We start from the raw sequence: 27,532 nt of genomic DNA, 5'->3' as shown, positions 1-27,532 counted from the left end.
TTATACTTTTCAATAACATGTTTGAAATATAGTAAGTACTTATATACTTATAAGTAATTATAACTAGACTAGTTACTCTTGATACCAAGTGACAAGTCATTTGTAACATTTTTAGTAATGTATACTATTTCTCTGACTCAAGCAACCATCTGTGGAACAGGAGCCACTGTTTGGTAACTCACCTGCGGTGGACTGAACCCGGCTGGTGAGCAAGGCATTAATCCCAGACAGAGCACTCAGGCTCACATTGGAGGGCAGATCAGCTGTTAAAATACAGTGTGGGAACATCACAAAAGTGCAACAATAATCAAACTGATTGATTTAATTGACTAAGAATAATTGATTTAAATCAAATAATTATCCTAGTAAATCTAAATCATGAGGAATGGAAAGCAAGTACAGCTGAAATAAAATATTTGTATCACACTACAGACTCTAATTAAAGCAGGGGTTTTCAAACCCTTTTCATTTGAAGGTTCGCTATTTATTCCGCATCTGAGCCGTGGATTCTGCACTGCCTTGTTGCGTGCGGTGTGCCATGAAAGTTTGAGCTGCAGAGTTTAAAGTTGGACAACAATGGCTTTTTTGGTCATTATTTTTATTTAGAAGTTTCAGTCTGAAATGGAAGCCTGTACATTTCTGAACCAATCAGAGTGATGCATCCCTTCAAGCTCTGCCGCTGCCCACAGGTGCAGTGATTGAGCTAGTGTTTACAATTAAGTGAGAGCGAAACGCTGCTACTACGTGGCGTATTTCTGACCTATAATATTTTAGGCCTGCATATTTTAGCATGCTGATTAAGTGATGTAATACACTGTGTGGATATGAGATTAAAAACGGAGTAGGGCCTAGTGTAATCAAAATTAGCTGTGTTTGGAGGAACATGCAGCTATGGGAATCAAACAGGTGAATGAAATCAAGATTAATTTATATTCATAAGACTAGCGGTACGTCATCATGCAGCACATTACAGGAAGTAAATAAAATAGGCTATTTATGGTCTTTTGATATAAAAATACACAAAAATGAAAAATTCCCCATTGTTTTGGCATCTATTGTTAGGTATGCCCATATGATGACAGATATGCTCTTCGTTTTTCATTTCACTAGGTCTTTAAATCCCACAGCCTGGGGGGACGGGACGGCTGGAGGAATGTATGTGTCGCACTGATTGATTCGTCCCAAGACAAATATTAAAGCAATGACAAACCATCTACACTATGGGTTGTGAACTTGTGACGTAAGTGGCCGGCTCTTTAGGAGACCAGAAGTAGGTTGGAGTGACGTTATTGACTTTGTTTTATATTATTTGTTGTTTTTAAAGGCCACACTGCCAAAGACGCCTTTTTCAAACTAGATGGCACTCTTAGCTAACCTATGATTCACCGTTCAAGTCCCAGTGAAGCCAGGAACAAGGAAACCATGTGGCCACAAAAATCGCCTCCCGTCCACTCCCATGCTAGAGAAGTTTCTGTCTTCCTGTATCGTTCCACTCCAGCCGTGACCACTATATTCAATTTTCAATGGACTAACTATTGAACAGTTTCACACATTTATTTTTACCAGCTGCGAAGTTGCGATGAAGTTGCGATGAAGTTGCGGTGAAGATGCATATTCCGTGACTACTAAAAAGTAAAGTAAAGTAAAGCCTGGCAGTTGGTGGTATAGCCCTGTTGGCCGGTCGGTGTGTGTGTGCGCGTGGCGTGCGTGCGTGCATGTGGCGTGCACACTTACCTCTCTGCGGCGGTCCCTCTATGATGGTCTGGTTGAACAGAGGGGTGATGCTGTCCACATCCCACAGCTCAAGCACCTTGTCTGAGGAAAACACCCACACAGGCTGTCACATAAGCCAAATTCCAATACCCCAAATATCGGCCACTCACACACTCACACTTGCTCACTCAAGCATGGTGGTTGACGTATATTTCCTAGCAACTTAAGAGAGAAGAGTCTGACGACGGTGCAGGCAAATTAAAGTTTTCAAGTCCATTTTATTGTAGTACAGCAGATCACAGCCATGGGGCCAGGCCCCATGGATCCTCATTCAGCCTCTCGGCTTGCAGAGACTAACACACAGTTACAGACATTTCAGTAGGCTCTTATACAGGTCAGAACAAAGAGATCAAACGGACATGGCAAAAGGTGGTTCCCAAACCCCCCTGAAGTCTAAGGTGGTCCACTCATGTCCAAATAAGGTATGGTCACCAGGGAGCCCAGTAGGTGCTTGCCTGCAGCTGCTATCAGCAAGCTAGATCCACTTAGCATACAGGAACCCCTAAAAATCCCTCCTGCCCATAGATCCTGTTCAAACATGCCTGTCTCTCACTCATGAGAGACACAAAGATCCACTTTAGTTTATTTAAACTATATTATTGAAAATTGTGATTTCCATATACATCATATCCTCCCTTTGAGGCAACCTTGCCTCATAAAACGAATATGGAACACAATTTACCCTCGTCCTCCCTTTTGCACTGACTGGCTGGAACATCAAAAACATGACACAAAGAATCAAATCAAACATTACAGTATGTATACAAAATTGGCATTCAAATCACATAACTCGTTACCAGTGTTCTTCATTACATTACAGTATTATCATCGGTGTGCTCATAAGACCCCCTGTGTTACTCTAATCTTAGGCTAAAACGTAAAAAATAAACACTAACAACATTAACTTCATGTCACTCAGGCATGGCCCCGACCATCATGCGCACCTGACCACATCTCTGTGATTCACCGCCACGGAAACAACATATAAAAACCATCATGCGCACCTGACCACATCTCTGTGATTCACCGCCACGGAAACAACATATAAAAACCATCATGCGCACCTGACCACATCTCTGTGATTCACCGCCACGGAAACAACATATAAAAACCATCATGCGCACCTGACCACATCTCTGTGATTCACCGCCACGGAAACAACATATAAAAAACTACATTTTAGCCTAAAAACCACAGAAAAATCTCCTTTACACCTCGATAACTCCTCTGTACTGTAATCAACTTCACTTTTAACCTTTACATAACTCAAAACAAGATTATTGCTTCTGTAACGTTTCTCTTCTTTCTTTGTCTCACCTTCTCGAGTGTTCATTTATCAGCCAGCGTGCACAGGCCAAACGAGGTTGTGATACAGTACACTTATGCACCGCATGGCGTAGGCCGCTCTGTTATGAAGAGCTGCCCATTGTTCGAAAACTTTCATTCTGAATTCTGATCTGAATTCACTTTTATCACCTCCTCCCTTTTCAGTCACGACATGACTGAACAAACAGAAAGTGAATCAGCGTCATCACAGGAGCCTGTAGGCTTCTGCAAGGCAGAAACGTGTTGCGCGCCGTGTTGCGAGCTTCTAGATCAGCCGCCTTGCCATCGCTGTCGAACCGCGCAGAGGTGCACGCCGAGAAGAGTGAATGAAGAGCGCCACCGCCTCCCTTTGATCGCTGACCGCCGATGAACGCCCACGGGCCGGGGTATATGCTACGCTGCGCATCCTCACCCCGCCGTCCAGCCACTGTGCATCGCCTCTGGTCACCGATCGATGAGAGCCGCCGCCGACCATCGCCGCTCCTCCCCACCGCGCTGGGCAGGCCGTCGCCAGTGTGTTGAATCGCCGCTGGTTCGACTGCAGCACGCAGCACGCAGCACCACCGCCGCCGTCCTCCTCCATCCAAAAATTGCCGACCGAAATACTATTAGACTGAAAAATTCCCCTTCTGGTTCTCTCGCCTGACGCAAAAAAGCATCAAAAAAGCGACCGGGATCGGCACCACTGTGACGTATATTTCCTAGCAACTTAAGAGAGAAGAGTCTGACGACGGTGCAGGCAAATTAAAGTTTTCAAGTCCATTTTATTGCAGAGCGTAGAGTACAGCAGATCACAGCCATGGGGCCAGGCCCCATGGATCCTCATTCAGCCTCTCGGCTTGCAGAGACTAACACACAGTTACAGACATTTCAGTAGGCTCTTATACAGGTCAGAACAAAGAGATCAAAGGGACATGGCAAAAGGTGGTTCCCAAACCCCCCTGAAGTCTAAAGTGGTCCACTCATGTCCAAATAAGGTATGGTCACCAGGGAGCCCAGTAGGTGCTTGCCTGCAGCTGCTATCAGCAAGCTAGATCCACTTAGCATACAGGAACCCCTAAAAATCCCTCCTGCCCATAGATCCTGTTCAAACATGCCTGTCTCTCACTCATGAGAGACACAAAGATCCACTTTAGTTTATTTAAACTATATTATTGTAAATTGTTATTTCCATATACATCATAGTGTTACGGTGAAATTGGTGACCTGCTGAAATATTAAGACAATCAAGACATCACATAATGTCAGTGTCCGAATGCAAACCATTGCAGTGTGTTCATTAGCCGTGTTCAACCTAGCGGTATTCAGGCCACGAATTTAAAGACTTCCATGTAAGTTGTGTGAAGTCCACAAGATGGTAACATATTTCGGCAGGAAATTTCACCATTATTTGCCATGATGGAGTGACCGAGTGTGAGTGGGCGAGTGGCCGAGATTTGGGGTATTGGAATTTGGCTAAAGTGTCCCTGCCGTTGTCACGAGCCGTTTCACCCGTTTCGACTGTTATCAATCGACAAGACCGCAGTGATCAGTACGATTGTACTGTTTTAGCATCAGTACGATTGTTTTCGACGATTATGGGCATGCTCTGCCGACTGATACAACGATTAAGGTTGGCGAACATGCGTTAATATTAGGACCGCGCTGAGACATGCTTGCGCTTATGTTTTGGTGAGGGTATGAGGAGGCTTGTCATTTCCAGTAGGCTGCCAGCATGTCCAGTAGACCGATAAGATCGGTTAACGTGTATCAACGCCAATCGCAGCCAGTAGGCTCCAGAATACATGCAGTAGGTCCGATCGGCTAGATAAGATCGGCGTTATAAGTAACCTATAGCTACTGGGAATTCTAGGTTGATCTTTGGTCGAAACGGCGAGCCACAACCGTCTACCTACAGGACACTGCTGCACGCACGCACTCACACACGCGCACAAGCGGACAGACGACAATTGTCGTCCGTGTTAAGCAGCGTGCTTAAGCAGCGTGCTTAAGCAGCGTGACCTCTGAAGTGTTACACTGTGTCAACCCATTCAATCTGAGAAAACATTTGCGTGCGTGCGTGCCATATAGGAGGGGCGGGGTTGCTGATGGGGTCAGTGCAATAATATTTAGCCAAGACAGGTATGTTTAAATAAATATATAATTGTATTGCTTTCAATATGTTGCATTTTGTTTAGCTATTGTAAAAAACAAACAAATTCAAAATGCAGTTCTTACCGGTTTTGCCCGCCATCACACAGATGTATATACAGTCTGAATGATTCATCTGGCTCACTGAAATAGACATGCAATAGACAAACAATGTATACACAAACAACACACAAACAATGCCAGCATCTCCATATGTCCGTGGTTCTCAAACCTTTTAATTTCACGAGCCCAATAATAGTGAGTGAGTGTCACAGGGCAACCCGTGGAGGAACTTTGCATGCAAATGGTAAATGGTGCATTTATATAGTGCCTTTATCCAAGGCGCTTTACATAGATTGTGCATCAATTCACCCATTCACACACACACACACACACACACACACCGATTGTGGCGGAAACCACGCAAGGCACCAACCAGCACATCAGGAGCAATTTGGGGTTCAGTGTCTCAATTGCTCAAGGACACTTCGACACTAACTCTGGGGAAGCCCGAGTTCGAACTGGCAACCTTGTGGTTACCATCCACCCACTCTACCCCTGAGCCACCGCCGCAATGCACACACGGCACAGCTGAATGCTTACCAATGCATTCAACAGCAAGCTGGCTGGGAAGGCTGTTTAATAGTGATGTTGCATGTTTTAGGTCAGATTCTCACCTAATACTTCGGTAGACTCAGATCCGTATGGGTTGGGGAAATTGGATTCTTGCATATTTAATTGGCTGCGGTTTGCCTTCACACTGTCATTCGCAGCAATTGGAAACGCAGCAGGGGGGACCTTTATCAATGTGTTCCATTCATAAACTATAGCCTACACAGTGAAATCTATGGTGATAAAATTACACTCATAACGTGCATGTGTCGTGCCGCCTGGGGACCCCCCCCCCCCCCCCCTCTCTCTCTCTCTCTCTACGCACGCAGCCGCCACACACTGTTCTTTTGGGCATGGAGGCACAGCGCTGCATGAGCGCACTGATATAACTCCCCAGTCCCACACACTCACACAGTGACAGCACTCCATGTTTACGGCACGCACAGACAGACAGACAGACAGACAGAATATTATGTAGGCTATAATACACTGCAGTGTTTTTATGTGTTTTCTTAAGCAATTGATTAATGTACACGTCCTCATTTCGATCAGGGCTTCAGTCTCCTCATTCGACCACGTCTATCCACAGTAACGGGACATCTTTGCGCTGCGTAAAATATGCCTTCTCCGTCTCCAACTGTGTTCAGCTCCTCACCCGCCACATTATGTTTGCTTCATTTCCTTTATTTACTGCGGATTGCATTCACACCTGCACCGAATCGTAGTCAAGTGCGATTCGAAGCGAAGCGAAACCCACGTTTTTGGGCGGAGTAAAATGCGGTTATTTGCTGCGCATTAGGATTCGAATGAGCCTTCACACCTTCACACCTGCCAAACGAAGCGCACTTTCTGACAATGCGCAGCAGGATTCGTTTTAATCGCAGCAAAGCTCTCTGGTATGAATGTGACCTTACATACAGGGATCAGTATGTCTGAACATTTTCAACAGGAGGACTGAGAGTTTAAAATTGACACTGTGGGGAAATGTAATTAGTTGTGGGGGTCACCTCCTCTGCAGTGCTGGCAATCCTGTTGATTGGAATGGGCCAAGCACTGTAGAGGAGGGGGGGGGGGGGGGGAGTAATGTTGTGTTTATAATTATATCATTCTTTTGGCTTTAGTATTATCTGTGAATGAATTGCCGTCTGGAGAACATTATGGAATATATTTAACTTGGATATGACCTGATGTACGTAATTGTGTAAGCCTTAATTGGTTAAGTTATAAGAGTTACCGATTAGCAATCAGGTGATGGTTTGCCTCACCTGTGGCTGCTTTAAAGGCGTGCGGTGAAGGCAGGAGTTAGTTCAGTCCTTGCTTGAGGCTAGAGTGACAACATCCAGGGGAGAGCTACCAGGGCCTTTGTATTAAGGCTTTCCCTGTTTATAGTTTCTTAAGTTCCTGGTTTGTTTAATTTTATTTAGTTGTTTAGTTTAAGTGTTTATTCAGTTCTGTAATTTGGAGAGTTGTTTTGGTCAGTCTTATTTATTGTGAACTATAATATTGCCTGGGCTACACAACCTGCACTGGAGGTAAATAAAACCTGCATTTTTGGACTTTTTGGATCCTTGGCCACTCGGCCAACTTTACAGAGAGACTGTGCAGAGAGTGTAAACTACAAACTTGTGCACTAGAGTTAGACCTGTAAGGGTCCATAATGGTTCCATGTGTACTCTCAGTGTGAGGTCAGTAACTCTGAGAGCCATTGTTTATGTTACAGCCTATATCTTGTTATGATTCAGTTGTCATTAGACCAACCACAGTATGATTTATGCCCTGTGCTCTTGGCAGAATTAGCCTTTTTCCATCCATTCATGAGTTGTCCTGCCTGAAATGCATTTAAACATACAAACCACATGTATGTCCGTGCTGTACCTGATAATATGGAGGTGGATTTGAACAGTTCATGCACATAGCTGGTGGAGTCTCCCATCACATCCAGCAGGATGGCTGTGAAGTCTGACGAGACAAAGACAAGTATTTTGAACACAACAAATTGAGAGGTGATATTAGTAGACACCTTTATGAACACCTGTGTGAAGAAAGCTAGTGGTAAACATTTATTTTGCTAACTTTCCCTAACTACACTCACACACTCGGCTCCATTTCTGTCACTGCTAAACCCCTTATCCATAAATTCCTATTTTGAAAAACATTTTTGAATGGTTCAACTAGCCAATCTACATCGACACGTTGTGAGTTTGTATTTTTGCTATTCTAAAATGTTTTTAAAAAATAGTAAAAAAAAAAAGAAAAGACAAAGACATTTAGGGATAAGGGGTTTAGCGGTGATGGAAATGGAGCCCTGTGTGTTGTGCGCTGGTCATATTTATGTGTCTCACCTGATAAATCATTGGTTTCATTTGTGACACAGTAGCAGTACCTCCTCTCCATGCTGCTCTCAATGCTTCTCATGCTGGAGACTGGACGACAAACACACAATCAAACACACACGGCCACGCATGCAAACACGCACGCGTGCACACACACACACACACACACACACACACGAGCAAATCAAACTCTGTTGTTACTCTCAATCTGAAATGGATGTATGATTGTGTACATATATGTGTGTGCGTAATTGGTGTAATTATATAGCGCTTACATAGATTGTGCATTACATTCACCCATTCACACACACACATTCACTGCAGGGCAGTGAATATAGCAGATCTACAAGCTCAAGCTTGTAAATCCACAACACTGTTTTTGAAAACCATGCTAGACGACAGTTAATTTCCATCCACTTGGGGGAGCTCTCACCACATGTTAAGGTCTCAGTGGTCAAAATGAGGTGGACATCATTTTACTGTGCTTTACTGTAGGCTGCTTTCTGATATATAGGCAGTGGTGGAAGAAGTATTCACTTCAAGTAAAGGTTGTATTATTTTAACAATTAGACCATAATGAAGTATAAGGCCTGCCCTGCATTAAAAAAACACATGACTTTACTTTACCCTATAAAAAAATATTTGAGTAAAGGTACATAGGCTAAGTATTGGCATTTGAGAAAAGTTCAGATCTACAAGCTCAAAATGTGTCACATTACGACATGTAAGCTTGAGGATCCGCTTTAATGATGTATAAACTTTACGATAGGGCTTAATTGGAAATCTACAAAGTAAATTGAAAATAATGTTTTAAAATATTGGAGTAAAACATTAAAATGTGCCACTGCGATAGAGTGGAGTAAAAGTATGAAGTATAGAAAAATGGAAAACTCAATTGTAAAGAGAAAGTACCTAAACGTTGTAACTAATTAGTTGAGTGCGTGTGTGCGTGCATGCATATTACTGTTGTAGACCAGCAGAGTGAGTTTGTGGAGGGACAGGGAGCTGTGTGAGGTCACACTCAGCAGAGAGAAGAGCTGGCTGGAACCTGGAGGAGGAGAAACAAGTCATTTAAATAACTGTGTTCAAGTACTGGTACTGACCCTTTGAAAGAGAGAACGCATGGTCAGTATCACGATATTGACCATGTTACTAGTTACTTACTACTGACATGATACTGATATGATATTGACTATGATACTGATTACGACCGTCAGTCCGTCACGCCTCGTGACATGCTCCATACATGAAGATCACGACACTGACCTCATCATTCCCTGGATAGCCATACATGGAGAAGACTGGATCATCACCTAGATCTGCATATGGAGCCGGCCGGCAACTGTACATCTGAACTCACGGACACCAGATTAATAGTTTAACTCCTTAACTGTGCCGTTTTGAGATGAAGATCTGTTGTTTTAGCATGACCTCGCCCTGTAGGGCCTTCTGGTATGATACTAACCATGATACTGACATTACTGACATGAAATTGACTATGATACTGACCAGTGACCATGACATGATGATTGATACTAACCATGATATGATACGGACCACATGATACTGACATGCTACTGACATGATACTGACCATGATATTGAACCATGATACTGTATCATGTGACAGGGCTGTGACCAGGCCCTGTCACTGGCCATGACAGCCTTGCCATTCAGTGCTGTGAGAGGGGCCTGGTGCCTGATAAATTAATTCACTATCATATATGTTGAGTTCAGAATCACTTTTTTGACACATCACAGGTTTAAAGATTTAAATTAGTTTTTGTCCTTGTTTTTTTACTTTAAAATGTCCATCCCACATGCAAACTCCACCATCATTTCTGCTGTGTCTGTTGTTTGATAGATGATTGATTACCATACTGCGTTGTGTTGATAAGAGTATTGACCAGTGGGGTTAGGTCGACAGCAGCCGGATCAATGGCATCCCCTGGAATTTCTGGTGGGGATATTAGTGTTACAGTGTTACCATGACTGTTGGTGATGCGCGACGCGAGTCAGGTTTTTTTCCGCAGTCTTTGTTTGGGCAGGGACTTTAACACTGCGCCACCTGAGCTCTAGCTAGCTTTAATCAGATTAATCTTTCAAATCATTAGAGACATGTACTGCACATAAAAAAACAAATAATTTGTGACACAAAATAAATAATATTGACAAATTAATTAAATTGCTTAATTGACTTATCTGTAACCATGTACAGCACTTTGGTCAGCTTGACTGTTGTAAACATGCTATATAAATACAGTTAGATTTGATTTCATTTTGAAACTCGCATATCATCATCGACTGTACAAACTCACATATCATTATTGACTGTACAAACTCGCATATCATTATTGACTGTACAAACTTGCATATCATTATTGACTGTACAAACTTGCATATCATTATTGACTATAGGTTAAAACTGTAATCATGACAACAACAAAACGTGTAATATTGAAAGAAAATTAAAGAGATACAATAGTAGGCCTACCTGTAGCAAGCAAGGTGTCTCTTCTATGTCTGTGTTTCTGGTTCCTCTGTTTTAGATCTATCATAATACATGAACGTGATATTAATGAATCATAAAGGTCATTTCTCCTGCATGTGTGAAAGCGGTAGTTTGTCAATATAACTAGTATATGCAGTGGTTGGAGCTGGTCTCCCTACTAGGCCTGAGCAACATACTGTATCGATTCCATCTCTTTTTCAGGGCTGGATTTAGGGCAAGGGGTGGCATTTAGGAGGGGCATTGACCCAAAATTAACTGATCGATACAAAATTAACATCCAAAAGACTGTGTTGTGCATGTGGTTATACATTACAATTTAAATCTACGTGATCTAGAGGGAAACGGGCGTAGGTCTAGTATAGAGCCCTGCAGGGTTAAATGCAGTGACCTACCATGACTGACGGCTCCTAGGAGTAGAGCCACAGCTGCACAGGTTCTGATCCAACACTGTTGATTGGACCTGGTTCCCCATGAGCCAGGCATTACTACGAACACACAACCACACAATGTCATAACTCTGCCACATACCCTAAAAAGGATTGACTACACAAATCTATACAAACGTGTATAGGATTTATTTTTTAATTGGAAAGAGAGAGGGTTGGAGGCACTCGACTGCGTCTCGTGTCTCACCACGCCTCTCACAATACAAGGTAACCTTGGCTCACACCTCTTGTGGCTAATTGCTTTAATCTACAAGCACACAATGTGGCGCGATGTGACGTGTCGGGAGCTTGTAGATCTGCTATTTGAAAATAAATCTTGACACAAAAGTGTCGAAAGTGACATTTTAACAAGACAAATCTGGTATGGGGTCCCTGGCACAGAATATGTCCAGATGGGGGTCCACGGACAAATGCATAATATTCATTCTGTGATAACGAGCCCCCCAAAAAACACCAACCCGCAAATACCAATATTTATAAGAAACTTAACAGAATACAAGCACAAAGTGACTTATAAAGAGCACAGTGCCTCTGACGTAAACACTGGGTCTCTCTTCTATCTCCTGGTCAGTGCTCAAGTTCACTGGGGCAATGGGGCAGTGGGGCACTGTGGCCTGCATGGTGCACTGGGGCAGTGGGGCACTGTGGCACTGCTTCAATGGGGCACTGTGGCCCTGGTGCAATGGGGCACTGTGGCCCTGGTGCAATGGGGCAGTGGGGCACTGTGGCACTGGTGCAATGGGGCACTGTGGCCATGGTGCAATGGGGCACTGTGGCCTGGTGCAATGGGGCCTGGTGCAATGGGGCACTGTGGCCCTGGTGCAATGGGGAAGAGGGGCACTGTGGCCCTGGTGCAATGGGGCAGTGGGGCACTGTGGCCTGGTGCAATGGGGCAGTGGGGCAATGGGGCCTGGTGCAATGGGGCAGTGGGGCACTGTAGCCTGGGGCAGTGGGGCACTGTGGCCTGGTGCAATGGGGCAGTGGGGCACTGTGGCCTGGTGCAATGGGGCAGTGGGACACTGTGGCCTGGTGCAATGGGGCAGTGGGTCACTGTGGCCTGGTGCCACTGCACACCTAAGGTCACGTGTGAGCACCCTTGGCCATGACCATAGATCGGTGCCTCTGGTATGAAGAGTATGTGTGTGTGTATGTGAGAGCTAGCTGTGCATGGGGGCTTACCTGTGTGTGTGCGTGCGTGCGTGCGTGCGTGCGTGAGTGCATAAATGCTCTACATTCATTAGTTAAACATGGGAAACCCTAGCCTGCTGTGTTCCCTGCACTGGCTTCCGGTTGCTGCATGCCTGCATCCCAGTTAAAAACATGGGACGCCTATAATGCTGCATTCACACGGGCAGATACAAAGATACAGTCTACCATTCATTTTCTATGGGAGCCAGCGACATGAAGCAAATCCAACAACTGGCTTCAACTTCAGATACAAAGACACAATGCGACAAAATATATGCTGTGAATATGTGTGTCTTTGCATCTGCCCGTGTGAACGAGAATTACACTGCAAGAAAACTGATCCACACCCACACAGTGGTGGACAGCAACAAACTGATCCACACCCACACAGTGGTGGACAGCAATAAACTGATCCACACCCACACAGTGGTGGACAGCAATAAACTGATCCACACCCACACAGTGGTGGACAGCAACAAACTGATCCACACCCACACAGTGGTGGACAGCAACAAACTGATCCACACCCACACAGTGGTGGACAGCAACAAACTGATCCACACCCACACAGTGGTGGACAGCAACAAACTGATCCACACCCACACAGTGGTGGACAGCAACAACGAATCTACTTGAGTAATTAAAGACCCTTACTTAAAGACCCTGTGACATCCAAAAAAGCGGGTAATCTGATTACCTGTAATATTTTGATTATGTCATATTGGAAATGCAAATCTAAACCAATTTTGTACTTTTTCCACCACTGCACAAATGAGCGTTTGCTTCCAGACCTTGTGATGTACAGTATCATAACGATATTTTCATGGCGCATATAGGATCTTTAATTCTTTTTTTAGCAGTAGGATTCCAGTAAACAATGAACCTAATGTAGCATCTGTCTAAACAACACGCTATATCTAAATAATGCTCTATACATTTGAAACTAGGAGGTAAACAACGTACTGTACCTACTGTATAGCAACTGCCTAAACTGTCCAAATGGCCAGAGTGACTCAAATGGTCTACCAGATATCTGTACACTGTGTCTCTGTACGTCTGTACGTGTGTACGGTTGTAATCCACGTAACTCGAGAACCGTTCGCCCCACCGACTTCAAATTTGACACACCACCACAGGGAGTGCAGTCCGATGTCGGACCCACGGTTGTCCAGAACCGCCACAAAAGGCCTCAGCCCGGGCTCTGGACAGGGCCCCTGTCCATGCTCCATATATGGAGCTGTTCTGACATCACACTCCATATTTGGGCATGCCTGACACAGAACTATACGTGTGTACATGTAATCCACAACTCGAGAACCGTTCGCCTGCACCTTCAAATTCGACACACGCGTCCCACACCCCCACAGAGAGTGCAGTGCTCGGTGTCGAGTCGGTCAGACCCACGGTTGTCCAGAACCGCCACAAAAGGCTGGGCTCTCGACAGGGTCCCTGCCCAGTCTCCATATATGGAGACAGAAGAGACAGATACAGAAATCTCCATATATGGGCATAAAAGGGACACAGACAGATGGGTGGAACGGGTACTCTGACACGGGTACAACGGGTATGGCATAGCCGGGTGGGGCTATGCAATACCGACTCTATGCTCTACAGCCGGGCACCGGTCTAGTGGTGAATAAAATAACATAACAAGTGACCTACATCTGAATAGTTTAACTAACATACAACATAACAAGAAACAAGGTAGGCTATAGAGGGTATGCGTGTGACATTATCATCAAACCCGGAAGTTATGCGGGAACGTCTACTGAGTGTCAAAAAACTATACTTTCTGGCCTTGACAGCCCGATACATCTAAACAGAAAATATGTATTTGATTGCATTAAACAATGTTAAACAACATTAAACTGACTTTGTGCCTCACTTTGCCACTCACTTTTGTGCATATTTATTATAGTGTCTGAAGAGGTGGAATGGGGAGTGTTAATCACAGTTCTTGTCTTTTCCAGTGACTGGCACCAAAACGATAAACAGACAGAGAGATAGAGGGAGAGGGAGCCATCTTACCTGCTTCCAGACTCTAAACTCAGCCTTCCAGTCAGCATCCAGCTCCACCGAGCCAAGCTCCCACCTGTTAGCCGGGGTAAAGAATCCCCCGTCTCTGTCCCAGATAGAACGACAGAGGGCTACCGGTAGAATCCCCTCGGTCTCCTGTCAGAGCAGCAGACAGGTTGCTCATGCAGGGCACAGTGGAGGCAGATGGCACCGGGTCTGAGTGCAAGGCGGGGGACACAGGGGTAGAATCCCCCCTTCTACGTCCCTAACGGAATGCAGAGGCTCTCACACAGCCTCTGTCATGGCTATAGGCAGCTAGAATTCCCCCCTTCTCTCTCTCTCTCTCTCTCTCTCTCTCTCTCTGGCTGGCAGTGGACTGGCAGCTCAGAGGGACAGTGGAGGAATAGAAGGCATAGCGTCTGGGTGCAGGGTGGCCACCCAGGAGGACAGGCTGACAGGTGTACTGTGTGCCCGCACCCAGGGGAGCACCCGCTGGGTGCAGGGTGGCCACACAGGAGGACAGGCTGGCAGGCGTACTGTGTGCCCGCACCCAGGGGAGCACCCGCTGCAAGACATGTTGTTCCCAAAGGAACGGAAAGCTAGTGGTCCTACAATGCGACGCAATGTGACTTTATTGTGAGCTTGAATCTGCTATTTTCACTGCTTTTGTTCAACACTCTTGTATGACAAAGTCAAACTAGAAAAAGTGCCTTCCTATCCACCAGGATAGGAATGTAGGACATTGCAGCTTGCCTTCATCTGGTGGTTGGATAAAAGGGCAACAAAAGTAAATTATCCACAGATCCGTGCAGTTAGAGGTAAAAACACTTTTCGGCCAGTTATAGCGCCACCTTGAGGCTGAGTTGAAATTGTTCATGTGGCATTTCGTCCTCGGCCTAGTGGGAATGTGCGTGCACAATTTCACGGAAATCACGCGATGTGTTCATGATTTGCAGCATTTTGTTTGAAACTGAGCACTCCTGTGAACTTTGGAAGCCAATCTTAACCAATCAGGATGGAGTCTGAGAAATCTGAAAGACCGGTTTCGTTGAATGGCTCTAGAGAGACTGTGCACCAATTTGCGCGATGTTTGGACAAAATCTGTAGGTGTACTGTGCAAAAACTGTTTTGCACAAAGCGGCCTCCTGGTGGCGCTATAACAGGCCGTTCTGGAAAGTTTGGGGCAGAGGTTCATCGTTGGCATCCAGGGAGTGTGTGTGCAAAATTTGGCATCGACCGGGTTAACGGTGGCCGAGATTAGCTGCTCACGGACACACACACGGACGGACACACGGACGGACGGACGGAGTGCAAAACATACTCTCCCCCCATGCCTTCGGCCTGGTGGAGACAATGATGAAAAAACATACACAGTTGAAATTTGGAGATGCAAGGTTTCTGCCGATGGCAACAATATCTATTTGATCTGAAGGCAAGGGCATGAATCAAGTGTTTAAAGAAGCACTCAAATGTTTTAGTTAAGTAGCAATACCACTGCACACATAGGCTTACTGGGCAGGTTGTAAATCATTTATGATGAACCTATAATGATATCATATTCATCATTATTAATCTAATTCTGTAGTAACTATAGTAGTAAACTAAACCTGGCTGACAGTGGAGTAAAACGTGCAATATTTGCCTGTTACGGTCCTATGTGGCCCCAGTGCTGATGATGGATGGTGGGAGTGGCAGTAGAGATTGGAGGCGTGTCGTGGAGATTGTGACACACCTGGGCCTCATCACCAACCAGTATAAAAGCTCTGTTTGCCATTGCAACAAACACCACATGCTGCTGAGACCCTGTTTTTCTGTGAAACAATACTAGTCAGACAAAGTTGTTAAAGTTACTTTAATCAACTCAACTCATAAACCACTGTCCAAGTATCCCAAACCACTTGCCTGCGTGTACGGCAATAGAAGGGAAGCTGTATATGGTAAGGGTGTGCTGCAATTTTCTTTGTTGCCCCAGTTTTGACCCATTGTTTTCTGTTTAGTCAGGGAGCCTAGATTGTGATTTTATTTTTGGTGTAGTTTAGGATTGTTTCTTTTCTAGGTAGGGTTGGGGGGAGTTTTGTTTGTTATTTTAGCATTGGCCACCCTGACAACATACAGTATATATGCACGCTTGCCCTATCTCTAATTATTGTGAAGCCCTTTTTTCTCAATAAATGTACACATTTTTGCCTGAATTGGTTTGTGATCCTTGACAGCCACAACATATATTAATCCTTTGGAGCCAAGACCCATATATGTAGGGTCATAAAGGTCGTAATATTGCCTCTAAGGTGTAGGGTGTGGAAGTATAAATGAAAAGAATTGGTTCTCAAAGTGTGGTCAACATTAACATATAGCACACAATCATTTTTTTTTTTTTTTTTTTTTTTTTAAGATATTTTTTTGCGGCTTACACCTTTTTATTGATTTTTGAAGGGACAGACAGTAGGCTGACAGGAAACGGGAGAGAGATGGGGGGATGACATGCAGTAAAGGCCGTGTCGGGTCCGGGAGTCGAACCCGCGGCACACTGCGACTGGATTACCAGTCCGGTGCCCAGACCGTTACGCTACGGCCTGGGCCGCACACAATCATTTTAACCATGTTAAGTATTTATACGTTGGCTATTCAAAAATAGCAGATATACAAGCTCACAGTGTGTCACTTTGTACCGTACATGCTGTGAGCAGCGAGCTTGTACAGATTTTGAAAAATGATTATTTCAAAACATACATCAATAGCCTAAGCCAAAAATACAAATGATTTGGCTATTCAAATCAAAAATAGCTAATGGAGAAAGAACGGAAGGCAGACAAATGTGAGTATTGTTCCTACTAGCCCGACGCTCATGTAGTTTATAACCTGAACAGGAAAACAAGCTACAGAACTGGCTTCAGGTTTCATGCTGCTTGTTAAGTGATTAAGTGGTTAAAAGGACAGGATCATGTGTGATCAGACATTTTGTACAGTGTGGGTAAGTGGCGATAATGAGCCACTAACGCGTCATGTGACACCGCACACACGCGCGCACACGCAACACAGAATAAAAGGCTTTAATGGCGAGAGGTTTGCTGCTGGTCACTCTGGCTGCACTGGCTCTCCAGTATATAGCTCTCCTGTAACAATCTGAAACTGTCACTTATGCCCTTTTGCACTCCAAGCCCTTATAGATGGTTGAAGGTCATAAAAAAGCATTAGGCTGAAAGTATATAAAACTCTATACATTGTTTTCATTTCAGTACTTTATTAATAACTGGTGAAACAAAATAAAAACTAAATCAAGAATAACATTTGCATATTATATCGTCAAATGAAAGGTTTAAAAGTGGTCTTGTACAGAATATAAATAACAAGTTATCGTTAATTTATTTTGTTTTCAAACTGGAATGAGAAACCCCAAGCACAGCTGGAAAGGCCACTAAGTGTAAAGTTGTCTCAACTTCTTGTTAAAGTGAGAAACACAAACAACAAAACCAGCTGTCAGTCAATCAGCCACACAACCATGCTCTTGGTCTTACTATGATTTCATATACGGCTGCGTGTACATAAACATCATCTCAATTATTTTCTCTCTAATGTCTTCCTCGCCTCTCTGCTAGAAATGCCACGCCTTCTTCTAATCAAACATAAAGTCATGATCTGTGTTAGCCACATGATGTGATCTCATTAATCGCTATATAGATTTGACATTGCGTTATCATCCAATATTTGGGGTGATTTTTATTTATTTATTTTAGCATATTTTCCTTGCATTTGGACCATATAAGGTTCTAGGACCCAGGTTATTTGACCCCGGACATTGCCAACTCAGCAAACTTATGAATAACACGGTAAGAAAAATATGATGTAAGTACTGGGAGATTATGGTAGTGTTGTTGTAAATACTGGGAGATGATGGTAGTGTTATTGTAAGTACTGGGAGATTATGGTAGGTGTTGTTGTAAGTACTGGGAGCTGATGGAATGTGTTATTGTATAAGTACTGGGAGATGATGGTATAGGTTTTGCTGGGAGCTGATGGTAGGTGTTGCTGGGAGCTGATGGTAGATTTCGCTGGGAGATAATGGTAGGTGTCTGTACTGGATGATCTGGATGACGAGCTACAGCTAGCCATGGCTGACAAGTAAGGCTATAAATCTTTGTCGGATCAAAGGACCATGTCTGTTATGTCACTTATGCTTGGACAAGGTCTGTGCCAGATTTAACATAGTTTCAGTGAATGTCAGAAGTCGTCTATATAGAGTCATACCTCACACAGATAACCACCACAGCCTCACGCTTAGCTTTTGACAACACCAGTGATGCCTTTACAGTTCATTAAGGGGCCGTGTCAACATAGAAAGTGTATATATTTAATTTTTAGACTTCTGCCATGCTTTTCTAGGCACGCTGGATCGCTCTTCTTCACAGTGCCACAACCTTACGCTTCTGCACTCTTGTCTTCCATCGTTTTATTGGCAGAGCGCCCTGGGCACTTTTTCAAGCGGGAAACATTGACAATTGACAATGAATGGTAGAGTGTAGCTTTGCATCTGCCGTGTGAACTCAGCATCACTCAAAAACGCTTTCTGTTTGACACAGGCCCTTACTTTGTCTATATCAGGCTATTCATGAGTTTCAAATGTAGTCCTATTTGGGGACCAACAAATTAATTAGATTAATTAGTTCTTTGTCAATCAGACTGTTCAGACAAATTGAAACACCTGTGGTCCTCAACATGGTAGGTGTAGATCTACATTTGAAACTCGTTCATATCTGTATAAATCAGCCTGGGTGAGTAGGGTGGGGGTTAATACAATTATTGGCGAAAATAAAGCCAAAGGCACAAATAATTTGTCCCGTAGCAGTTCATAGCGTTCATAATTGGCAGGCTCTGCGTGAGCGTGCATGTACACAGTATCAGTATGCAATGCTTGATACGGTATGCTTTTACAGTGGTATCATTATGATAGAAATAACATAAGATGAATCATATGCGAGCACTAGTGCCCTCTTGACTTCACCGACATCATACAGTGCTCTTATAGACCCACAGTCACTTATCAGACCAGGCCACGCTTATATCACGCAGGCAATGCATGCACAAGCAGGTGGCAAAAGAACACAACTCATGAGACGCAATGGGAAAGAAGTTACAGCACAGTCATATACAAATGCATACTGCCAAATTTATGGCTGCAGTTTGCCTCACAGTGTGAAGCAAGAAGGTTTAGAACGTGTACTGTGACCTCTCCTTATTTAAACACTAAGTATTCCTTTGTTTCTGTTGTGTGTAAGCCATTTGCAAAACCCCGCTCCCAGTCGCTGTGTTTACTGACACGCGTGGAGGGAGCAGTCGTCGGCGCACGATCGAGGCTATTCGGCACGGGCACTCACTCGCCCTATAGCGGCCCTACGGCTCACTTGAAACACACAGACACACTGCTATACTAGGAAGAAACAAAAATGCCAAAGCCAAAGTGCAGTAATTACATTTTTTTGACATATTGACTGATTTATTTATGTCAAAGTTCAAATGAGCAGATGTACAATTAGTGCAATATCACTTACATACTGAAAACACATTTGACTGGTCAGTTGAATTTTGAAACACGTTCTTTGTGTAGTTACTGCACTTTGGCTTCGGTGGGAGTACAGTGAGCATAATGGGTTATAAGTTATGTCATGGTTTAGCCGTGTTGTTTTGACCAAGCTGCACATTGTCTTAAAAAGCATATTATGGCAAACAATGTGCACGTGTGAATTATCCGATGCGGAAGGGCAGACCTTAAACGTTTGGATCAATGGCTCATTGGTGAGACAATAGCAAACCACTGATTGTCAAATAAACAATGAAAGGGCCTCTCCTCGTAGTGTCACACGTGTTTCCTAGAGCAGAGGTTCTCAACCTGAGCTGAGGGGACATTAAAGGGACACATGCTTTAGGCATTCTCTACGTTATATGGAAGGGATCATTGAAACCCTCCCAGATGACCCACGGAGGCACAGCAATTCTTCTAACTAAAAATGTGAAAAATAAACATAAAAGAACATTCCTTGTACATTTTAATGGATTTGAGTTTACTAGTTGAATAGGATCTGATGTGAATGCCTCCACAACAGGCTAGTTCAATAGGATCTGATGTGAATGGCTCCACAACAGACTAGTTCAACAGGATCTGATGTGAATGCCTCCACAACAGGCTAGTTCAACAGGATCTGATGTGAATGACTCCACAACAGACTAGTTCAATAGGATCTGATGTGAATGCCTCCACAACAGACTAGTTCAACAGGATCTGATGTGAATGACTCCACAACAGACTAGTTCAATAGGATCTGATGTGAATGACTCCACAACAGACTAGTTCAATAGGATCTGATGTGAATGGCTCCACAACAGACTAGTTCAACAGGATCTGATGTGAATGACTCCACAACAGGCTAGTTCAATAGGATCTGATGTGAATGCCTCCACAACAGGCTCTGATGTGAATGCCTCCACAACAGGCTAGTTCAATAGGCTCTGATGTGAATGCCTCCACAACAGGCTAGTTCAATAGGCTCTGATGTGAATGCCTCCACAACAGGCTCTGATGTGAATGCCTCCACAACAGGCTTCAGAGTGAAGAATAAGGCTTCTTTTAGTGCCAGTACGTAATCACTGTTCCCAGGGGGAAACCCATTTGAACAAGATTTGTACTTTTTCAGCCTTTGAAAGATTATGAAAGTACAGATTTAGTGTATAATGACAGACCTAGAAATGCTTCAATTCGAGAGCACCCCGGATGCACTCTGGCGTTTAATCAAACGGAAAAGAAAGAAAGAAATCTACCTCTACAGCCATAGCAAAGTCCATCGTGATATAATGTGTGCTGGTTAACAAATCAGGGACACAAGAAAGATGTTTAAAATAAAAGTGGCATTAATGAAGTGACTGAGTGTGACTTGGTTTGCAGGCACAATGAATGATGAATGAATGAGTTAACGATCAACTACTGGGATATCTGGTCGTTTCCATGAATGTTTTTATGTAATTTTGTGTGCATCTATGTCTGATTACATGTTGTGTACGCTTATATAGTTTGAACATAGTTTGTTATATGTGTTAGGCTAATTGTCGTACATCTACAAAGGTTCAGGCTGATATGTGGATAATGTTTGTGTTAATTAGTTAGTTTATCCCTTTTATAAACAAGGCTTCCATATAGGGCAGGGGAATCTGATTATTATTATTATTTTCACCTCGTAATAATATATACTTTTAAATATTCTTAAAAAATAACAATCAAAAATAGGATATTTACAAACTCATAATAAGTTTTATTTTTAAGATTGTAGAAAAAAGATAATGCATCCATTCTATAGTACATGCCCAAAATAGAGAAGCCAGATTGAAATAGTTAATAGCGATGAAAAGCTGTCATAATACAGTAGAAACCATGGAGCATCATTGGAATGTTTTGCGACAATATTTGCATTAGTAGCCTACTTCTATCTACTATGTTCATGCAACTCCTGTACATGGACCAGCGTTCAGTGACCGTCGGTATTTTAAGACCTCAAAGGTGTTTCTTATCCCTGAATTCATGTGCCAACAAGTAACCAACTTATGTACTGTGTCTTTAAGGGTCAGTGTGTGGTGTGGTGTGGTGTGTGTGTGTGGTGCAGTGGTGTCCAATAATGGGCGCGCTCGGAACTACCGCACCGGTGCGCACTCGCCTATTAGTTTGCATTGCACATTTCCGAAGGCGCCCTATGTGTGCAGCGCTGTGCGGTGTGTGGTGCAGTAATCTTGAGTTGCCAGAAAACGATTCCACAACATCAAGAATGCAATTTATAGTCGGGAACTACACATGTAACTTCTGTCCACGAACAAATACATTAAAATATCTTTACATAACTTTTTTTTCAGCTCTACTAAGCAGCAACTATGCTTAGATGATTGTGATTTATATTCGGATACATTTGCGCGACTGTAAAGACCAAACGGAACTGGGGACGAGGCGTTGCATCCTCTTTAAATGTAGGACGGACGGAAGCATTTGAAAATTGTGGGAGGCAACAGTCTGGCTCGCGAGACTAGCAGTGGTGCAGTGGTGTACAGTGTGCTTTGCAGTGTGAGTCATTGGTGTGCAGTGCATTGGGATGCAGTGAGCAGTGCGGTGGTATGCACACGATGGTGTGGTATGCTAAACGACATGAACCGTGATCTGTCTCGATCAGGAACCACGAAATGGACAACGACGAGAACAACTCACAGAAAGCTACACTTCTCTCTTCACTGTATGTGGTCGAGGTCTCCCTCTCTATCTTCTTCCGTAGAGCTCCCCCCCTTACAAAGCCTAAGCCCTAGGCCTAGACCATCCATACAGTACATGCGCATATTGTACACAAAAAGTTGGGACTGATATCACATTGAGAACATACAGGCAGACAGTGGATGAAAGCATGATTTTTACATTTTCCAAAACAGACAAGGTCTCACGCACTTTGGCGTTCCCCTTGTTCCCCACACACACACACACACACACACACACACACACACACACATGAGGGGGGGACCCCAAGTTGGGAAACCACCACAATGTTGCCTCCTCATGCAGAGACCATGCAAGTAGAATGACGGCAAATGAACAGTACTAACCAAGTCATATAAAAAGAAAGTGTTACCAAAATAAAAAGGCATAGCAATTATACGTATCCAACTCAATCTCTTTCTTCTTGTTTTCTTTCTTGACCTTGCCTTTCGCAGTGTCTACACTAGAAATCGCATGCGTTCGACATGCAGTGCGTGTTTTTGCTTTTCAGCGATAAAGCTTTCGGGTGTATATTATGTAGAATAATGTTTTATACTTTTCTTTTGTTGTTGTTGCTCTTTTCAAGCTAATGTTTTGCAGAAGAGTGCGCTGTACAGAGGAGTCTTATTATACAAACTGGTCTGTTTCTTGTCCTTTTGTTGCGTGTGAAGACGTTCTGTCTCCACTCTCTGGTCGGTTCACAGTTCACACACACGCCCGTCGGGTGGTGGCAAGCGGAGGTCAAAGGCCCACTTAGACGGTCAGTCTATATACGCAGCAAAGCCAGATCCCAGACACCTGCATTTCTGCTTCGTCACCGCTTCAGTCCTCTGTCCGTGGCGACGTCGAGGTGAAATTGGTGACCTGACGAAAGGTGTTAAACAACTAAACTTAGTTGTATTATTGAGGGGCGCTAGCCCCTCCTATATACAGGTTTAATGTTTGTTTTTAGTTCAATGTTTGTTTTAAAAACGCCATTGACAATTAAAGGAAAATTGCGTCATCTTGTCCCTAATGCCGGGGCTCCACTGGACATGTCAGCGTTGCGTCTCCATCACCGTCAGGGAATCTTCCCTTTTTAATCAATGAAGGGTGGCTCCACTGCCTACGATGCGTTGCGTTGCGTTGCGCTGCGTTCGGTGACTGCTTTAAAATGGCCCCGGTTCGTTTTTTGACCCACGTCACACGCGTCCAGTGGAGCCCCGCCGTAACACAAACATTAAATGCCATTAACAATAAAGAGAACTTAATGTTTGTTTTTACATCAACATTACATCACCTAATCATAGCAACATGAGTATAGATTTTAATATATTAGCGCCCCTCACTTCACACAGGTGTGATATTTTAGACCACGTATTGCAAGACCTCAAGGTGAGTTATGTCATGTGTAGTCTACACAAACATGGTCTCATATTTCAGCAGGTCACCAATTTCACCGTAGCCCCACCGTGCCTGGAGGACGGACGGACGGACGGACGGACGGACGGAGGAGACAGAAATGTGAGTATTGGAATTGTGGCTCTAGTGACTCTCTCCACAAAGGGCCTCCTTGTTGGAATGGTACCCATGGATTATTTGGAGGCACGTCATCCACAGTCCACAGGCGTACGTGCTTCTGACACCCAGGTTGAAACTGGGCTTCGAGGCATGGCTGGATTTAAGAGTCTCAGATTAGTTTTTTTGCAGTTAAAACGGGGTGGGGGATTTTCCGCGGGTTAACCACTCAAACCCTTGACATGCTAGTAAAGAGGAGTTGCCTCTGTAAACATTTCTCAAGGTCTTCACGCGCTGGGAGTGTGATGGATAAACAACCTGAAAAATGCGTGATTCGTACGATGATGCTTTAATTTCTCTGTTAAAATAATCCATATTTCATTTTAGAAAAACTATCACACCACGTTATCGTGGAGGTGCTCATGTTATAAACAGAGTTGAATTAATTGCACGAAATAAACACACCCGTTATGCACTGGGAGTGCCTTTAGCCTAAAATATCAGATCTACGACGCATCGCGATGTGAGCTTGTAGATCTGACATTTTCGGCGAATAGGGATGTTAGGCAGGGCTCAAGTGGTTAAGAGAGGAAAAAGGGGGGGGGTGATTGGAGAGGAAAGGGGGGGGGGGGGGGGGCGTTCACGGTGGCGTGTCCCACGCGGCATCCTCGCCGAAGCCTTCCCCCGTGGACGAGAGGGGCATGATCCCCCCTGCCCCTCCTCCCCCTGTGCCGCTCGGCGTAAACGGGTCTGTGTCAGTGTCGGTCTCACCCTCCGCCAGGTAGCTGGGCCGCCCCCCGCCGCCCCCCCGCCCCCCCCTGTCCCGCGTCCAACTACCCTCGTCCCGCGCCGTGCCGCCGGAGGGGCTCCCACCGCCTCGTCCCGCCGCCACCTCGTCCTCCCGATGTGACGACGAGATGCTGAAGCCGCTCAGCGAGCGCTCAAGCTCCTCGTGGTTGACCGACAGCATGGAGAGGGGCGAGTCCCCCCCCCGTCCCCCCCCTGTGGTCCTTCCCACGCCCCCCTGGTCCCCCCAGGCTGTCTGGTAGTCCTGGACGGAGGTGATGGGCAGCACGGTGGGCCGCTCGCTGTAGCTGGGCGTGTCCAGCTGCCTTCGGTGGGGGTGCGGGTGTGGCGGTGGGAGGTGGTGGGGGTCCGGTGGCATGGAGGTTCGGTTCCCTACGCCTCTGTCATCTGCGACCCCTCTGGCTCCAGCTCCGTAGTAAGGGTTTACCTTGCTGACAGGCACCTGGTGGTAATAATAATAATAATTAATAATAATACACATTACACATTTATCCATCCTAGATCTAAACGAACATTGAAAATCCCATAGACTTGGCTGCCACTGTAGCGCCGAAGTCCTGACGACACTCGCTCATCCCTGGTTCCAAGGGGTTCGTAGTTTTTCTCTACTATGAGGAATAACATGGGGTCATCTTAAAATCGTATCATATGTATAATCGTATCTTATATGAGGCGATCTAAAAATCCCGGATCCCCCTATGGGAATTAGAATGTACACGAACCTATATGATATGTACGCAATCGCCACAGTTACCCAACCAAAACCTATTGTGTTGTCTGTGTTGTGTCGACATTGTACATCGAAAACAACTCTCAATGGACCACCAAAGCGTCCACTCAGTTGGCCCACTAGTTAGGGGAGTAAGTCCCCTGAAGGATGAAGGATATAGGGATTTTAAGTGGTTAATGAATACAGTGGTTCTCAACGTCCAGGGACCCTCAGGGTTCAATGAGGGGGTTCTAAATGGACCCTTACATGTTTGTAACTCTGAGAGTGTATACAAAATGGAACCAAATGAACCCTTGTGGGTCTGATGTTCCAATGTTCCCCCCCCCCCCCCCCCTGCATTAGAACACCTCACTAATGGGCTCTATGCACACAGAATAACTCTTTCTACTTCCGAGCACCTTCCCTACTTCCTTTACAGTTGTTACCAATTCTACTTAAGGCTCTGTTCCATTTAGTGTACAGTGGTTCTCAAACTTTTTAATTACAAGGACCTCCATAACTCGGAGAGTGTACAAATGGAACCTGATGGACCGGTAATAGGTCCATTTGGTTCCATTTGTGCACTTTCAGAGTTACAGATCCATACGGGGCCATTTGCAAACCAACAATAGCAGCACGCTGACTCTGTTTGACCAGAATGGAACAGAGCCTTCATTAGTACACCCATTAGTATCATTGGTAACACTTGTGAAGGAAGTAAGGAAGGGGCCCAAGTTCCTTCCATAGAGCCCATGTGTGCATAGAGCCCATTCAAGGCTTTATGGAGTGAGTAATTGATAGAATAATTTTAATAGATTGTAAATGTATTACAGATTGAATAAATTCCTGACGGCCTCTCTGTACTGGAGCATGGTGCTCTCGCTCTCTCCTCCGTTCTTCAGTCTGGTGACCGAGTCCCTGTACTCCTGCACCTCCGCTCGCCCCAGCACCTCATCTCTTGCCGCGTCTGTGTCTCTTTCCTCCTCCTGATCCACCACCTTCATGCGAACAAAGGTGTCCAAGATGTTCTTCTGGGATGGACTGCCCTCCCAGCAGTACTCCTCCATGTCTGCCACCGTCTTCTCGGCCTCCCACGCCTCCGTTTTCCATGATTCGTGGTAGAGGACAGTCAGTAGGTACATGGCGTAGTCATAGTTCTGCTGCTTCAAAGGACAACTGTCAGTTGTGATGCTCAGGACATCAGTCTGTTTGCAATATCTGTCCCCAACCAGCTTAAGCATCTTTTTCCGTGCATGGTCGTTCAGATTCAAACTGGACAGCTTTACCTTCAGATGAACGACACGAGCAGATGGGTTTTTAAGTGAGGTCCCGGCAGGAACATAGTCTGTGCTCTGTACCTTGATGGGAAAGTGTTCATCACACACAGTGTCAGACTCCAGCGCAGAGGGCCACTCTGTACAGAAGGGTTTCAGAGCGTCACAGTGTTTCTTAATGGCCGCTGGCGTCAAGTGCAAAAAGTTGGGAATCTTGATGAGCTCCAGATTTCCCTTCTTCTCTGGGGGGATGCCTCCCCTCATGGGCTTGCCCATCCGCACAGGTAAGGGTACTGATCCGGGTCTGAAGGGAGCCCAGGCCGGGTACACGGCAGTCCAGTCCTGATCCACTGCCATCTGCTCTGTCCTGGGTTCCCCTGGTTCTCTCCTGGGTGCCCGGGGTCCTCTGTTGCCTCTACCAGGAAACCCTTTGTTTGAATTAGGTCTGTTAGTAGACCGGGCTGTGGTATATGTCACCCTGCCCAGTGGGCTGTGTGGTGTAAACGTAGGGCTCTTCATTCGTCCCAAGGACAGTAACACCTTGAATGTGTGAGTCATTGTACATCGAAAACAACTCTCAACAGACCTAGAGAGTCCACCGCAATACACAGAGCTGGTGTGCAGGTGGGGGACAC

At 44.9% G+C, this 27,532-nt stretch overlaps 3 protein-coding genes across 3 annotated transcripts in view; all 3 read right to left on the bottom strand.

The window, feature by feature from the left end:
- The window catches only part of LOC310871284 (tripartite motif-containing protein 16-like), a gene marked incomplete at both ends in the record, with an annotated part of 503,649 nt that overhangs the window by 141,614 nt on the left and 334,503 nt on the right, over positions 1-27,532 (bottom strand). The gene's annotated exons all lie outside the window — the stretch shown is intronic.
- kcnq3 (potassium voltage-gated channel, KQT-like subfamily, member 3) overlaps positions 24,748-27,532 on the bottom strand; it is a gene marked incomplete at both ends in the record, with an annotated part of 186,677 nt that continues 183,892 nt past the window's right edge. Inside the window, 1 exon segment of the mRNA XM_083781773.1 lies at positions 24,748-25,356. Within this exon segment, the coding sequence (XP_083637899.1) occupies positions 24,748-25,356 (609 nt within the window).
- LOC310870957 (small ribosomal subunit protein mS35-like) lies at positions 26,451-27,420 on the bottom strand (the record flags this gene model as incomplete). The annotated part of the gene is made up of 1 exon (XM_083782355.1): positions 26,451-27,420. The coding sequence occupies exon 1, from the start codon at positions 27,414-27,416 to the stop codon at positions 26,451-26,453; it is 966 nt and encodes a 321-aa protein (XP_083638481.1). The 5' UTR covers positions 27,417-27,420.

The sequence above is a fragment of the Protomyctophum parallelum genome (genome assembly GCF_964188405.1).
Source record: "Protomyctophum parallelum genome assembly, chromosome: 14".
Taxonomy (NCBI): Eukaryota; Metazoa; Chordata; class Actinopteri; order Myctophiformes; family Myctophidae; genus Protomyctophum; species Protomyctophum parallelum.
Note: the sequence above shows the minus strand (reverse complement) of the source record. Positions and strands in the feature narration are given on the sequence as shown.